Here is a 16,098-nt window from a genome sequence, read left to right as displayed (position 1 = left end):
AGGAATATAAAGTATGTACTACTTACAGAGCAAGGACGAACAGGTTTCAAGAGCTGAATCTGTATCCTGCTGGGGGTTCATTTAGCTTCTCAAACCTATAGACTCAATTTTCTTTCTTTTTTTTTTTTGAAAATTCTCAAGCATTCTAAGAACACCGCTTCTGCTCCGTCTTCTCTGCTCTCCTCTGGGGCTCCAAGTACACATATGCTAGACCTCCTGAGTGCGCCCAACACAGTTCATGTTCCTACCGGTTCTTATCACCCTGATTCTTGGTTCTCTCTGTTTCAATCTGGATATGTTCTATGGTCTGTCCTCCAGTTCACTAATCCCGGCTCCTGACAGAACCCATCTGCTGCTAAACTGAGTCACTGAACTCAATTTTAGACTCTGCATTTTTTTTAGTTCTAGAATGTTCATTTGATTCTTAAAAAAAAAATGTCTAAGTCTTTGGGGGATATCTTCCTTCCTGTCATCTACTTCGTCCATTTTCCCCTCTATTTCCTCGAAGATAATAATCATAGTTCTTTAGAAATGCTAGATGCTGACTCTAACGTCTGGATTGTGCCAGAACCTGCTTCTACTCTCTGGGTTTTGCTTCTCTTGATTCTAGGCCTACGGTCTTGCATCTCTGGGTGTCCAGCCTTTTTCACCGTATGGTGGGAAATGGGTATGAAAGGACTTGTTAGGGTTCCACGTGATATTGTCGCCTACAAAGGACGTTTCCCCCCTTGTCTGCTGGGTGGGTAGGAATACAAGAAATCCCTATTTTGCTCTGGGACAGAGCTGGGTCAGGGCCCCATTTCCGGTCTGGTAAGTCTCCCTCCGCCTCTGCCTCAGGGCAGGCCCTCTAGGGCTTTCCACTGGGAGCCTGGCAGGTCTCTATCTCCACTTCCCCGAGACGCTTCAGGAGATTCAGTTCTGTTTGTCAGATGTCCCCAGCTTTGCTCTGAGGTCTTCCAAATTTTAACTTCCAAATCTGGCAAACCTCAGGAGAAGCTGGCCATGTGTCTGGGCCGCTTGCTCCCCAGTCTCTCATTCTAGCTCCCAAGTCCCTGCTGCTCTGCTTTTCCCGGGGGGACCGGGTGTGGATTTTCAGCCTCTACATCCTGCCACACCGGCGAGTGCCCTTTCCAGGGGAGGAGGGTACAGAGACGCCCCCCGGCGATTCCCCCACTGTCTCTGGGGCTCTCGTGCCTTCGCTGTTCCCTCCTAGACCCCTTGGGCAGGTCTTCGTTGTAAGCTCTGCGAATATGAGGGGGATTTTACTCAACCCGCAGAAACATTCAGCCTGTCCCTGCAGACCCACATGTACCTGCTGCTCAGCCACCATCTAGTGGGGAAGCCAGCCGTGGCCTAAAGACCCTCTGGCCCCCACTGTTCCCTGCCCCAGGGGCTTCTCTCCTCCCCCAGCAGCATCCACCTGCAGCCTGGACTGGCAAAAGCTCACAGCAGAAAAGAACTGCCAACGGCCATTGTCATTGTCATCTCTGAGCGGTCCTTACCGCTCTGGAATTGGAGTCCCTTGTGTTCACGGTGTTTCTATGGTTTCTATGGTTTCCTGCCTTCCCTCTTTCCTTCCTTCCTCCCTTCCTGCAGTTTCCTGATGCCTTCCTTCTTTCCTTCCTTTCTTTCTTTTTAAGATTTTGTTTATATGAGAGAGAGAGAGCACAAGCAGGGGGAACAGAAGACAGAGCGAGAGGGAGAAGCAGCCGATGTGCGGCTCGATCCCAGGACCCTGGGATCATGACCTGAGCTGAAGGCAGAGGCTTCACTGACTGAGCCACCCAGGCGCCCCTCTCCAATGCCTTTCAATTGCCATCATCTGGGCTCTGCTTTCAGCTGCCAGAAGGACCACCGCGTGCCAGAATGTATATAATTTACTCAAAAACGCAAGTGCTGACTCTGGGAAAGTTCAGAGAGATGCAATTTGCTATGTGTCTCAGGTGACACTTTCTGCTGTGGGAAGCATGTAACTCACGCAGGGTGCTGTTTATCTCAGGAGGCAAACCCGTACTGCGAGGCACCCATCTGCCTCATTCGCGGGACTTCCAGCGGGTGGGTCCGATCGGCGGCAGACGCTCCTCAGATTCCCCCGTGCCCGTTCTGAGCAAGGATCCCAGATCCCCAGACAACTTCCCAGCTCACTGCTCCCTTTCTGTCACCCATGAGCAAATGAGTCAGTGGGGAGGTGTCACCCAGCCTGTGATTTAGTTCCTGACCCCGGCCCCCCCTTATTCTCTTGTCTCACAAGAGAAGGGTCCGTTCATCTGCCCAGAAGTCAGCCACCCTGTGCTCTAGGTCCCTTCCTCACCCTGCCTCCAGTGGCTCCTCCCACCCACACACATGCACTGGGCACTCACCACCACAAACCATCTCTGAATTCCAGTAGCATCCCATGGCCGGGTTCCCAGTCTGCAAGTGACTCCCTAAATCGACAGGTCCCCCACGCCAACCCTGAGCTGGCTCTGTTCTGCAGCTCCGGGGTCAGCCCCCCTCCCCTCCACACACACACCCCATCTGATTTCTCTTAGCTGCCTCGTTTGGCTCACACCCCACCACACCGCCACAGCCTTCAGAAACTGCAGAGCTGGATGACAGAGCGGCTGACACTTTGACAAATCACTAAAAGCCCAGCTAAGAGGACTAAAAGCACTTTCTCAAAGCAAGTCATTTTATCTATATTTAAGCCCAATATATCCTTGGATAACTCAACCGACACCAGTGCAAACCCAGCTCGAGGACAGCAGATGAAGCGACAGCATCGACAGATAAAAGAAAGCAGGTCAGCCTGAACATCCCGGCACAAGGCACAGCGATTCCAGCTCAGAAGCCCAGAGAAGGGAAGAGGTAATTCAACTGCAGTATCTCCGTGTCTCCCGGAAGAAAATAATAACAACAACGACAATAATAATAATAATAATAAAGGCACCTTGCAGATACTCACTATCAAACACAACTGCCTACCTACTGGGTGCCAGGCACTGCGACGCGTGCTCAGCACTCAGCAGAATGCTGCCCTGCCTCCTCCTGCTTGCTTAGAGGAGAGAACCAGCCCCTGTCTGTCTTTAGACATCTTTGCCACACCAGCTACAGCTGTCCAAACATGGAAGAAGACACGCGGCTCGCGTGACATCGTGTCAGGACGTGCTCCTCTACTGGCCAGGGGCCGGCCTGCTGCAACCCTAGCGCTGCGCAGCTGGTGTCCCGGGGTCTGGCCACAGGCGCCGGCCTGCCAAGCCTCACAGGCAGTGCGAAACTGGGCTGGGTGACTGCCTGTCCTCGACCTCAACCGTGAAATGAGGACTTCTGGGCTCCCTTCCTAAGTAGGAGGAAGGGTTGTGACAACCGGAAGGAAAAGACATAGGATCGAGGTGCCTGGCCAACGTCATCCGCAGTTTTCGCTCTGCTGAGAGAACGTGGCTGAAAGGGGGGATTCTGTCTTAGGACAAGGAGCCTCATCAAGAGATCAGGAGGAGATGAGGCTCTCCCAACTTCCCTCGAGGACATTCCAATGGAGGCTTCTCTGTGCCTTCTGCTTTGGGGGCTCTGAGGAGTAAGAAGCGTCCACCAGGCTCCATTCCACTGCTCAAACCCCCAGTCCCCTGTTTCCGAGGGCTGCTGGCCTACAGGCAGAGGGTGGGACAGGCTTTAGGCAGGAGAGGGGAGCCGGTCAGAAGGCTATGAAAATCCTGAGCAAACGAAAGGTGCTCAACATCCCTCCTCCTTAGCGAAATGCAAATTAAACCCACAGTGAGACAGCACCTCACACCTGTCACAACAGCCAGGACTGAAAAGACAAGAGGGGCGTCTGGGTGGCTCAGTCTGTTAAGCGCCTGACTCTTGGTTTCAGCTTGGGTCGTGCTCTCAGGGTCATGGGATGGAGCCCCCCATCAGGCTCTGTGCTCAGTGGGGAGTCTGCTTGGGGTTCTCCCCCTCTGCTTAGACTTCTCTCACTCTCAAATAAATCTTTTTTTTTAAAGATTTTATTTATTTATGACAGAGAGAGCGAGAGAGGGAATACAAGCAAGGAGGAGAGGAGGGAGAAGCAGGCTCCCCACTGAGCAGGGAGCCCGATGTGGGGCTCGATCCCACAACTCTCGGATCATGACCTGAGCTGAAGGCAGACACTTAACGACTGAGCCACCGAGGTGCCCCTCAAATAAATAAATCTTAAAAAAAAAAAAAAAAAAGACAAGAAATAACAGGTGTTGGCGAGGATGTGGAGGAAAGGGAACCCTCGTGCACTGTTGGTGGGAACGTAAACTGGTGCAGCCCTTGTGGAAAACAGTACAGAGGTTCCTCAAAAAAGTCAAAAATAAAATTACCATACAATCCAGTCATCAACTATTGGGTATTTACCCAAAGAAAATGAAAACACTAATTTTAAAAGATACGCACCCCTGGGGCGCCTGGGTGGCTCAGTGGGTTAAAGCCTCTGCCTTCGGCTCAGGTCATGATCCCAGAGTCCTGGGATCGAGCCCCGCATTGGGCTCTCTGCTTGGCAGGGAGCCTGCTTCCTCCTCTCTCTCTCTCTGCCTGCCTCTCTGCCTACTTGTGATTTCTGTCTGTTAAATAAATAAATAAATAAATCTTAAAAAAAAAAAAAAAAAAAAGAAAAAGATACGCACCCCTGTGTTTCCCGGGCATTATCTACAGTAGCCAAAGTACGTGCGGAGCAACCCAGTGTTTGTCCCCGATGAACGGGAAAAGGGCGCGGGGCGAATGCGCACAACGGAGCATCCCGCAGGCGTGAGAGAACGAGCTCTCCCCACCTGTGACAACGTGGATGGACCTCGAGGGAGTCAGGCTACAGGGAGCAAGTCAAAGGCAAACGCTGTATGACTTCACTCATTTGTGGAATCCAAAAAGCAAACGGACCAACAAAAACCAGAACGAACTGACGGTTGTCAGAGGGGAGGCAGGTGGGAGGGAAGGAGGAAATCTGTAAGGGCCACTGTGTAAACTTCCGGTTATAAGATAAATAAGTGAGTTGTGGGGACGAGAAGTACAGCATAGGGAATACAGTCAATAATCCTGTAAAAATGTTTGTTGGTGACCGACAGTGACAACCCTTCTCGTGAGGAGTACCGCGCGAGGGACGGAACTGTCCAACACATGGTGCACCTGAAACCCAGACAACACTGCAGGCTAATTATACTCCAATTTAAAAAAAAGACTTGGGGCGCCTGGTGGTTCAGTAGGTTAAGCCTCTGCCTTTCGGCTCAGGTCATGATCCCAGGGTCCTGGGATCAAGCCCCACATCGGGCTCTCTGTTCAGCGGGGAGCCTGCTTCCCCTCTCTCTCTGCCTGCCTCTCTGCCTACTTGTGTTCTCTATGTCAAATAAAGAAATAAAAAATCTTAAAAAAGAAAAAAAACTTTCAGGACCAGTTATGGTCTTAAAACACTAGGCATAAATGTGAGGCCCTTCAAAAGCAGACTCACTGACCAACTAAAAAGGGAATGAATTTGTGCTTTTCTTTCTTTTTTTTTTTCCAGCCTAAATTGATAGGGAATGAAAATGGGGAGGTGGTTTAGAGGGCAAATCGGGGAATTCTGCTTCAAATACAGTGAATTCCATTTTCTCCTTTTATAAGTGACTTTGTTGATTTACCTAATTATTCTAAGTAAACTACCTCCAAAATGGTGCTTGAACTCACGATCGCACATTCCACTGACGGAGCTGCCTGGGCGCCCCAGGTACACTGAGTTTAGGGTGACAGCAGAAAATGGAAATTGTAAAACTGTCCAGTGGGATGAACACTGACTAAAGACAGAAAAGAAATTATAAAGCCTCAAATCTACTTTATTTTCTGTTAACTTGGCGATACTTCTGTTGCTATCCCTTCTTTACTCTGCCGCCATAGCAACGTGGCAAAAATATAAAGGAAGACAGCAGAATAATACCTGGGGAAAAAGGTATTTCAAGAAATTCTCCAAAATCTTTTAATCAATTTTGATCGCTAGGAATGATAACATAAAAACCAGACTAGATATAACACCTATCTAGTTATAATTGCTGGGACGTGTGCAATATGCCAGCATTCTCATGCACGCTAGAAGAACAGACTCTGCGGAAAGCAATCTGGTCACAGTGGTCACATGCCATGAATCAATGGTTACTATCTCAGCCTACCGTATTTCCTCCAGGAATCGAGCCTAAGGAACTACCCAAAAGAAAGCAATAGGTACGTGATGAATGAGTGGGAGAACTTGTTTTATAAAGATGCTCATTATCTAGACCAGGAAAGGACTGGAAGCCATGAACATAGGCAACCATACGGGGAGAGATTAAGAAGAGTGCAGGCCTTTGGTGGAACTGTTACACAAGCATTAAAATGCTAATTACAAAGACAACGTGGTAATAGGGAAATTTTTTTTTTCCTCATTTGGCATAATTTTAAATGGAAAAAAAAAAGGCAGGGTGTGGATTAGACCAACGTCATGATTAATACAGGAACACCTGTGTAATGTGGCAGGAACTGGGCACATCCTTTCCCCTCCACTTTGAAACATAGCGTACTGACCTTTTTTTCTAAGATTTTACTTATTTATTTGGGGCGGGGGGAGGGAGAGAGAATCTGAAGCAGACTCTGCACTGAGCACAGAGCCCAACGCGGGGCTCGATTCCAGGACCCTGAGATCACAACATGAACCAAAACCAAGAGTCAGACGCTTAACAGACTGAGCCCCCGGGGCACCCCCGTATCACACGGCTCTTGCTGACAAGGCAGGGACTGGGAATGGTGACATCAGCCTCCGGGTGGTACCTTGGCTCCGTCCACGCTGATGATGCGATAGCTGTTCCTGGTGACATCGTAGAAGTAGGAAACGGTGACCGCCTGCTTGCTCGCTGGCACCCAGTTCTTCTTGGTGCTGGGGTCGATCTGGAAGACGTGCGCCCGCGTGGTGAAGATGGGCTGTTCTCTGCGGGAGGAGAGGAGGGCGCGTGAGGGTCAGTGCAGGACTTTGCGCGTCATTTAGGACTTCTCGCCCCACCTCCTGCGGTCCCCAAAGATCTCAACGGCTTATCGGGAGAGATGCATATACAGGAGGACAAGTAAAATAAGACAAGGGGGAAGGAGAGAGGCCGGCACGGGAGTCACGGAAACCCACCCCCCATGGGCTGCGGGCAACTGGCAAGGAGCAACTCTCTCTACATGTAGGTCCCGAGTCCTCGCTTCCTGTCGAGCATCCCGGTCCTGTCTGATATCCTGCTGGCGTGCTCGGGATGCTGTGATACATGTCTTTTGGAGGATCCTGCCACAACTTTAGGATTTGCAATCCATTTGCAACTTCCTATTATATTTCTAGTAAGTACTTCTCAAATTCGCAGCATCTTACCCAAGACGCGTTCGCTCGTAATAGACGGAGCCTTAAAGTTTTATGTTCCCAACTTAGAAATCTTTGGAGGTTCAGGAGCTTAATTCAGGAAATCCTTCCCTTTTGCTTTTCTTGCCTCTGTAGGGTTGTTGCTCTTTGGCTCCTGTAAATTCCTAACATGACTGTCAACCAAATGGACACAGGATCCAGGTTTCTTTCTGGAAAGTGGGGAATTGTTTTGATCTTGACAATAAAGCATCAAGAAATAAAGCAGATGGATAAAAATCTGAAACCGATTCCACAGCATTTCATTCTGTAAGCTATGGACCTCACAAAGTAATTTAAAAGGAGACACAAACTCATTACAAAATAGACTTAATTTTAAAGACAGGGTTTTCGGGCAAACTGGTTCAAAAATCCTTTAAGTGTTCCAAATACGATCACACAGGGGTGGCGGGGTGGGGGGAGCAGCTCCCGGCAGGTAAAAGTGGCCCCACAGTTCATGAGATGCCTCAAATCTACTTGGTGGTGTTGTTAACTTGGTGATACTTCTGTTGAAGTATCATGTTCATGAGATTTAATGAGCATTTATTAGACATAAAAACAAAACTAAAAAGTAACTCAAATTCACTTTTAACATCCTTATGGTATCCAAAGGGGTGGCATAAAATATAGGACACTCAGTGGATACAAAAAAAAAAAAAAAAATCAAAGGGAGAAAGTGAATTTCAAGTGTTCTGGTCTCCAGATGGAGAGGTTTTAGGCAAAGCAGTCTTTGAACCTATTCTGCCTAGACGAGGCTCATTACTGGAAAGAAAGCTCTTTTAGAAGAGAAACGTCTTCCTAGAAAAGTAATTTACTATTTGAGCCTCCTGCAAAGAATACTATCGCCATAAACATCAGCATCAACCATCAGTTGTGGCTGCAGACCCGTTTCCATGAACACTCTTCCCGGAGAACAAAAGCCAAGGGCATGCTACTTGTGCTAACTCAGTGCAATGGGTTCAAGTGGCCAGCTTTCCAGAAGAACCAATGGAAGCATTTCTTGCCCCCCGAAATCTCCCTTCAAGATCCCAGAGCAGGACAAGCCCCTCTGGGGATGTGGATCACTCGGATGTCTGTCTTCCGTCAATGTGGTTAGGTTTACCCACCCTCCGGAGCCTAAACTGATACCCTTCCAGCCACACGGTGACAGGACGTAGAGACAAAAGGACCATTCCTGCTGCAATTTCCCACATCTGTCGTCACCAGGGTGGCCAGCCTGTGGGGGAGCCTGTGTGCCCATGGCTGCCTGCGCTCTTCGTCAAGTCCCCATGGGGAAGTCTGGCATCTGGGCTCCCCAGCTGTGTTACCACCAGCCCAGGCACCGTATTTTGCTAATCATAGAAGTACAGCACCAGAAAGGAAAATGCCTGTTCACACGGAATTCTGCAGATGCGAGAGGAGGCGGCAGTTGAAAGGACAGTAACCACAGAAAAGAGTTTTAGAGGAATTCTGCAATGTATACAAATACCGAATCATGCTGTGTACTTAAAACTAACGTGATGTTATATGCTAATTATACCTCAATTAAAAAAAAATAATTGCCTTGTGCTAAAGTCTCTCTGCCTCCCTCCCACCGAGCACTAACGAGCGGGGGAGGGGCACCCGGGTCAGGCAGGAGCCCCAGCTGGGGCAGAGGCCCGGCTCTCTCACCTGCGCTCACCTGCGCTCACGTCCTCCACACTGAGCAAGAGGGACTGGGTCTGAGCTTTAGCGCCTCTAGACCAGTGTTTCCTAAACCTCTGACAGAAATTAGCTGAGCACTTCATAAAAAGCAAGTTTCTGGGCCCCAACCTACTCCCCCTTGCCCCCCACAGGAACTTGGCTCTCGGGGACGGCCTGGGGAGCTCCGTTTTTAACAAGAGCTCCAGGTGATTCTGATCCTCAGAGAAGCTGGGGAGAAACCCACAATGAGACATTAACAGGTGATCTAGACAGAAGACGGAAGAAGTGAGCCTGTGGCCAGCATCTCTCCTCCAGAAAGACACAACGAGCTTTGAATGATTCCAGATCTTCCTCCCACAGCCTGAAGGGAACTACGATGAAACGGAGGACAGGATTTTGGGAGTGCAGAGCGTGGGGAGGCAGAAGTGCTCTGGGCAGAGATGGGGGGGCGGGAAGGACGTATGGCCAAGCCATCACTGACTTCAACTCTGTGTCCCTGAGCCCGGTAGGAGAGAGGAAGTGAGGGGAGCAGGGAGACCAGAGACCAGGCAGGAAGGACAGGGAGGCTTCCTGACCGGGGATAAGCCAAAGCCAAGAGTCACCTGCGAGGCGTGATTCAGGTCAAGTTGAGCACAGAGACATGAAGATGCCGCCATCTCCAGACCTGCTGGCTGGGCTCTGGGGATGGACCAAAGCTATGGTGGGCCGCCTCGGGGACCCTGGCCAGAAATGCAAGGATGTCAGAAGAGGACCATGGACCCAGCTGGCCACAACGTCCGTGGCTGCAGACTGGGTTTCCCGTGGTCAGGCCTCTGCAAGGGGAGAGGTGCGGGGAGTCCCACACCCCTGCTGAGGATGAGCACGGGGGAGACCAGAGACCTGCATTCCTCAGTCCTGGGCAAGCTGGGGCCAGTCTGATCGCAGCCTTGAACCCAGGAAACTGCCCACAGGACTGAGATTTCCACATGAATAACTGCGTCTGAGGCCAATGGGGAGTTCTAATGAATTCTTCTAAAATTCACAAATCTAATGGTGTTTAAAGAAAAGGAGGAAGAAAGGATTTAAAAAGTATTTACTGACTCCTTCCACCTGCCATGTTTTACACGTGACCTCTCCTTTAGGATCATAAAGATCCTTTGCGGCAGGTGTGCAGGTGGGGAAATGGGGGCTCAGAGAGGCCAAGGACCTGCCTTGGGTTACACAGTAAGTGACAGATCTGAGACGTAAAAGCAGGTCCAAGGGACATGGTCACCCTTCCTCTTAATCATTACGCTCCACTCTTTTGGAAAGAATGGCTTTCTGTAAGACGCAGCTTTTGATGTGGTTCTCAGTGATCCCGGCCTCCAGTCACTATTCCCTTATGAAATCCCCCTCCCCGCCCCGAGCTTGATGATGGAGGTGGTGGAGGGACCTGTGACTTGTTTTAACCAAAAGAGTACAGCAAAGGTGATGGGATGTCATTGCGCAAGTAAGCTACACGGGACTGTGATGTCTGTCTTGCTAGCAGATTCTCTTGACTCTCTTGATGGCTTTGGTGAGGTGTGTTGCCATGCTGGGGGGACCCACGTTTGCAGGAACTGAGAGTGGCCTCCTGCCAACAGCCAGAGGGAAACTGAGGCCCTAAACTGAGGCTCTCCGCCCAACACCCCGTGGGGAACTGAAATTCTTCCAACAAACCACTTGGAAACTTGGGGGTCAGATCTCTCCTGAGACCCCACCCCTCATTGACACCTTAAAGACACTTCCTAAGAGACCCAGAAGCAGAGGACACAGCTAAGCCACGCCCAGACTCTGGACCCAGAGAGAGTCTTTTGTTTTAAGCTGCTAAGTTTGTGGCAATTTATTACTCAGCAAAAGAGAACTAATACCTTGACCGTCATAGAAAGTCTACTACATATCACAAATCCTTACATCGTGATGGGCAAAATCAGAGAAGTCTATAAACCTCGCCCCAAAATTCAGAAACGCAGATTCCCAGCTCTGAGAGATTATCTTGCCTCACCTGAAAAAGCAAAAAAGCACTGGAACTAGGACACAGGAGTCCGTTCCGATAAGTGTGCAAATCAGTATAAATAGAAAAACTCAAGAGAAGCAGAACTTTCCAACCCAGGAGGCCGCCTTTCCCTCCCAGCAGGGAAAAGCTGAGGAGAGTGTGTATCAGAGAACAGAAACTACCTTCATACCCAATTTTATTCTCTTTTCTTTGCTGTTTGATGCTTAGGGAGTGGATTTCAAAAATACTCCCATTCCTTCTCCAGTGCTTTAAATAGAAAGCAGATGTTTCCGGATGGTGAAACGTTGCTTCAGGCAGACAATGTAACCCACCGCTCCCGCGCACAGGCTTTTCAGAGCTGGATAAACAGCAATTGTGGCTCATTGAACACATTTTGGAACCTGACAGTAATTGTCCCCGAGGATAATCAGCCACTCTGCGCAACATATGTATGTTTGGAGTATGAAACCCACTCAGCAGAGACGCCACTGCTGCTCTCAACGGCTTCTGGCTCCGAGTCAGAGAATTCTGCGAAGAACTGGCAGGACTAATTTTTGCAGGGGAAGAAAATAAAAAGAAAAATGATGTTTTAATTTGTCATCACCCTCCACTTGCCACGGCAATGCTCAGCTCCAGGCTTTTCCGGACACGGGTCTGTGAAACCTCACCGTTCCTACCACTCCTGCTCCTGCTTGACTCCGTGAAAACCGAACTGTCCAGACATGACCTTGCGGCTCTTTAAACAGTGTTTCACGGTCTCAAGGGAAGCCATGGCTGGTTTGTCTGCCCCGGGTCGCGAGCCCCTCCAAACAGCCATCACGGCACCAAGACAAACGCTCGCCGCCCAGCTCCACAGATTAAGGGAAGGCACGGTCCCCGCCCCCCCGGCCCCACCATCGCAAAGGCCTTCCCTGGCTCTAGCCCCCATCAGACACACTGCAGGTGTGTTAGAATGTCCCCCCAGCCCGGACCGCCTGGCCCTGCTCCTCACCTGTCAGCATTTCCAGGGTGCCCCCGCACATGCCGTCTTGAGCCTAAACATCCCACCCTGTTTGCGGGTCAGAAGACCTCCTCTTTGTCCTTCACGTGCAGTCACGGCCTCCTGAGATGTCCCATCTGCGTCCCAGGACACAGACCCTGGACTGAGTGTCTGTCACAGGTACCAGCAGTGTGGGCTCTCCTGGCTCTGAGCCAGGTTGGTTATTAACCAGGATGGTTAATAAGGCCCTTTGCAGGGGCACCTGGGTGGCTCAGCTGGTTAAGCCTCTGTCTTTGGCTTGGGTCATGATCCCAGGGTCCTGGGATCGAGTCCCGCATCGGGCTCCTTGCTCGGAAGGGAGCCTGCTTCTCTCTCTGCCTCTGCCTGCCACTCTGCCTACTTGTGCGTGCCCTCTCTCTCTCTCTCTCTGACAAATAAATAAATAAAATCTTTAAACAAAACAAAAAAAGGCCCTTTGCAGACAGGGTCAAGCCTCTAAAGATGAGGACATAGGAAATGATGGACAGAAGGTCCACCTAGTACATTCTCCATCCAAGACTCGAACTCATGACTGTATTATAGCTCTTTTTCATACCAACCCCCATAATAAATAAAACAGAGTGAAGTTACTGTTATTTGCAGCTAACGTGGCTGCACACCTACAGTGCCCAGGAAAATCAACTGAAAAAGTGAACATGAGTAAATAAAGTTCAGTAAGATGGCTAGTTACAAGATTAACAAAAAATAAACTCAACAGCCTTCTTCTATATGCAAACAACCTTGCAGGTGATGTAACAGATTTTTAAAGATCCCTTCAAGAGCAGTAAACAGAAAGATACCATTTCTAGAAATCTATAGAACTGTGCAAGATCTGCCTCAAAAACATCAAGACAAGAATTTCTGGAGAGAATTTCTAAAGGCACAGAAAAGCAGACTTTAGGGGCGCCTGGGTGGCTCAGTGGGTTAAGCCTCTGCCTTCGGCTCAGGTCATGATCCCAGGGTCCTGGGATCGAGCCCCGCATCGGGCTCTCTGCTCAGCAAGGGAGCCTGCTTCCCTTCCTCTCTCTCTGTCTGCCTCTCTGCCTACTTGTGATCTCTGTCTGTCAAAAAAAAAAAAAAAAAAAAGGCATACAGAAAAAATGTAAAGTCTCCTCCCATCCTTACCGTCTAACCACCTAGCCCCTCTCCTTAGAGGCAAACAACAAGGATATTCTTTAAAAAAAAAAAAAAAAGAAGAAGAAAAAAAAGAAAAGCAGACTTTAATAAATAAGACACATTCTGTTCTTAAATAGGAAAAGTCAATATAAAGATATCTTGGGGATATAAAAATACTTTTGGGGCACCTGGGGGGCTCAGTCAGTTAAGCATCAGCCTTCGGCTCAGGTCATGATCTCAGGGTCCTGCATCGAGTCCCGCATCGGGCTCTCTGCTCAGCAGGGAGTCTGCTTCTCCCTCTCACTTTCCTCTATGTGTGTTCTCTCTTTCAAATAAATAAATTCAGTCTTTAAACAAAAAAAATGTCAAGTACCCCTAAACTAATCCATACATTTGTCACAATATCAACAGGAGTATCTTGAGAACCAGACAGGGCTATTTGTGTGGGAAACTCGCCCCACGAAGACAGCCAGAAAAATTCTGAAAATGAAGAGCAGTGAGATTCAGCCCTGTCGGGTAATGAAATACTTAACTGTAGAGTCCAGCACGTGAAACAGGGAGGTATCAAGCAAAGAAGTAAATTAACGGAACAGAACAACCAAGTTAGAAGCCCGAGGAATTCAGCACATGACGTAGGTGGTACTCTTCATCCGTGGGGGGCACGGGAGTTGCCCCACATACCCTGTTACAACAAGGGGTTAGCAACTCTCCGGGGAAAGCCTGCACCTGCTGGACCCTAGCCAGAAGTCTGTCTCCACGCCTGGTCTGAGCCCTGCCCAGTGAGTCATGGCGGACCCAGTCTATCAAAGTTCTTTCTGCCTGCCCCGTAACTGCCCAGATTAACACAACTGATTAAGGAGGAAGCTCACGGTAAGTCACATTTGTCACCAGCCCTCCAAGGACTGGGGATTCCCTTTTTGGGTCACATTTACATCAGAAAACGCAATGAGGCAAGTGACCCTGATGAATGCTGACGGGCTTTGTTAATGACACTGCCTTAGGTCCCAGAAGGCGTGACAGTTTCTCGGGAGCCCTCCGCACACGTTCTCTGTGGGTCCTCCTGTGGTATGGGGCTGACCAAGTTCCGGGACGGGGTCACAGGCTGCGGGGCTGCCCCAGATCAGATCCACTCCCATGTGCTCTGGGAAAGGGTCAGGAGTCTCCAACAGTGGGTGGGGATCCTGACAGTGAGGAGGGGAAGAAGCAGAGTTTCAGAAAATCAAAGCGGATATGGAAGGCAAATACTTGCGTGGGGTAGCGTGGGGGGCTCTTCTGAGGACAAAGGATAAGAAAACAGATTATGGAAGGACAAGACCAAGGGCAGGATCAAGAGAGAACATAAAACAAAACTTACCAGGGTGACAAGTGAAAGGGACGTGAGGGAAGCTTCTGGGGTACCATGATGTTTCGTATCTTCATCTGGGTGATGCTTATATCATTGTGCTCACTTTGTAAAAACTCACTGAGCTGTACACGTATAATTTATGTATGCACTTTTCTGTATATATGTTATAACTAAAAAAATTTTCCTTAAAAATACATCTTATGCAAAACTGACAAAAATGATGATACACCAGAAATAAATCTGGTTAAAGAACTATTTTTAAAAAAACAAGCCACCTCTCTGAAAACTATAAAACACTGATGAAAGAAACTGAAGATATCACATGAACATTCCATGCTCATGGATTAGAAAAACAAATATTGTTAAAACGTCATACTATCCAAAGCAACTTATACGTTTTAGGCAATCCCCATCAAAATACATTTTTCAACAGAACTAGAACAAACAATCCGAAAATCTGTGTGGAACCACAGAAGACCCTACAAAGCCGAAGCAATCTTGAAAAAGAAAAGTAAAGCTGGCGGCATCACTATTCCTGACTTCAAGCTCTATCACAAAGCTGTCGTCATGAAAACAATATGGTGCCAGCACAAAAACAGACACACAGATCTATGGAACAGAACGGAAAACCCAGAAATGGACCCTGGACTCTATGGTCAACTCATCTTCAACAAAGCAGGAAAGAATATCTAATGGGAAAAAGACCGTCTCTTCAACAAATGGTTTGGGGAAACTGGACAGCCTCATGCAGAAGAATGAAACCAGACCATCACTCTCTTTCACCATGCACAAAAGTAAACTGAAAATGGATTAAAGACCCAAATGTGAGACCTGAAACCATAAACATCCTAGAGGAGAGCACATGCATTAATCTCTGACTTCATCCATAGAAGTATGTTTCTAGGTCTGTCTCCCGAGACAAGGGAAATAAAAACAAAAATGAACTGTTGGGACGACATCAAAATAAAAATCTTCTGCACAGCAAAGGACACAATCAACAAAACGAAAAGGCGACCCACTGGATGGGAGAAGATATTCACACACAACGTACCCAATAAACAGTATCTAAAATCTATAAAGAACTTATCAACTCAACACCCCAAAAATGAATACTCCAATTAAAAAACAGGCAGAAGATATGAACAGACATTTCTTCAGAGGTGGCATCCAGACTCATGGAAAGACGCTCAACCTCACTCTTCATCAGGAAAATGTAAATCAAACAACAATGAGAAACCACCTCACACCTGACAGAGCGGCTAAAATCAACAACACAAGAAACTAAAGGCGTTGGTGAGGATGCGGAGAAAGGGGGACCCTCTCGTGCTGTGGGTGGGAATGCAAACTGGGGCAGCCACTGTGGAAAACAACATGGAGGTTCCTGAAAAAATTTTAAAAATAGAGCTACCGTATGACCCAGCAATCACACTACTGGGTATTTACTCAAAGAACACAAAAATACTAATGCAAAGGGGTACACGCACCCCGATGTTTATAACAGCAACACACACACACACTCACACTGGAATATTATTCAGCTCTTAAAAAAAGAATGGAATCGTGCCATTTGCAATGACATGGCGGGAGCTAGACAGTAT

General features: G+C 48.5%; 1 protein-coding gene across 2 annotated transcripts in view; it reads right to left on the bottom strand.

The window, feature by feature from the left end:
* The window catches only part of HOMER2 (homer scaffold protein 2), an 85,474-nt gene that overhangs the window by 34,703 nt on the left and 34,673 nt on the right, over window positions 1–16,098 (bottom strand). For both annotated transcript variants that reach the window (XM_047738399.1, XM_047738400.1), the window contains exon 2: window positions 6,769–6,925. In XM_047738399.1, coding sequence (XP_047594355.1) covers window positions 6,769–6,925 — 157 coding nt within the window. The remainder of the gene's footprint in view (window positions 1–6,768; window positions 6,926–16,098) is intronic.

Source organism: Lutra lutra, chromosome 7 (assembly GCF_902655055.1).
Source record: "Lutra lutra chromosome 7, mLutLut1.2, whole genome shotgun sequence".
Lineage (NCBI taxonomy): Eukaryota > Metazoa > Chordata > Mammalia > Carnivora > Mustelidae > Lutra > Lutra lutra.
Note: the sequence above shows the minus strand (reverse complement) of the source record. Positions and strands in the feature narration are given on the sequence as shown.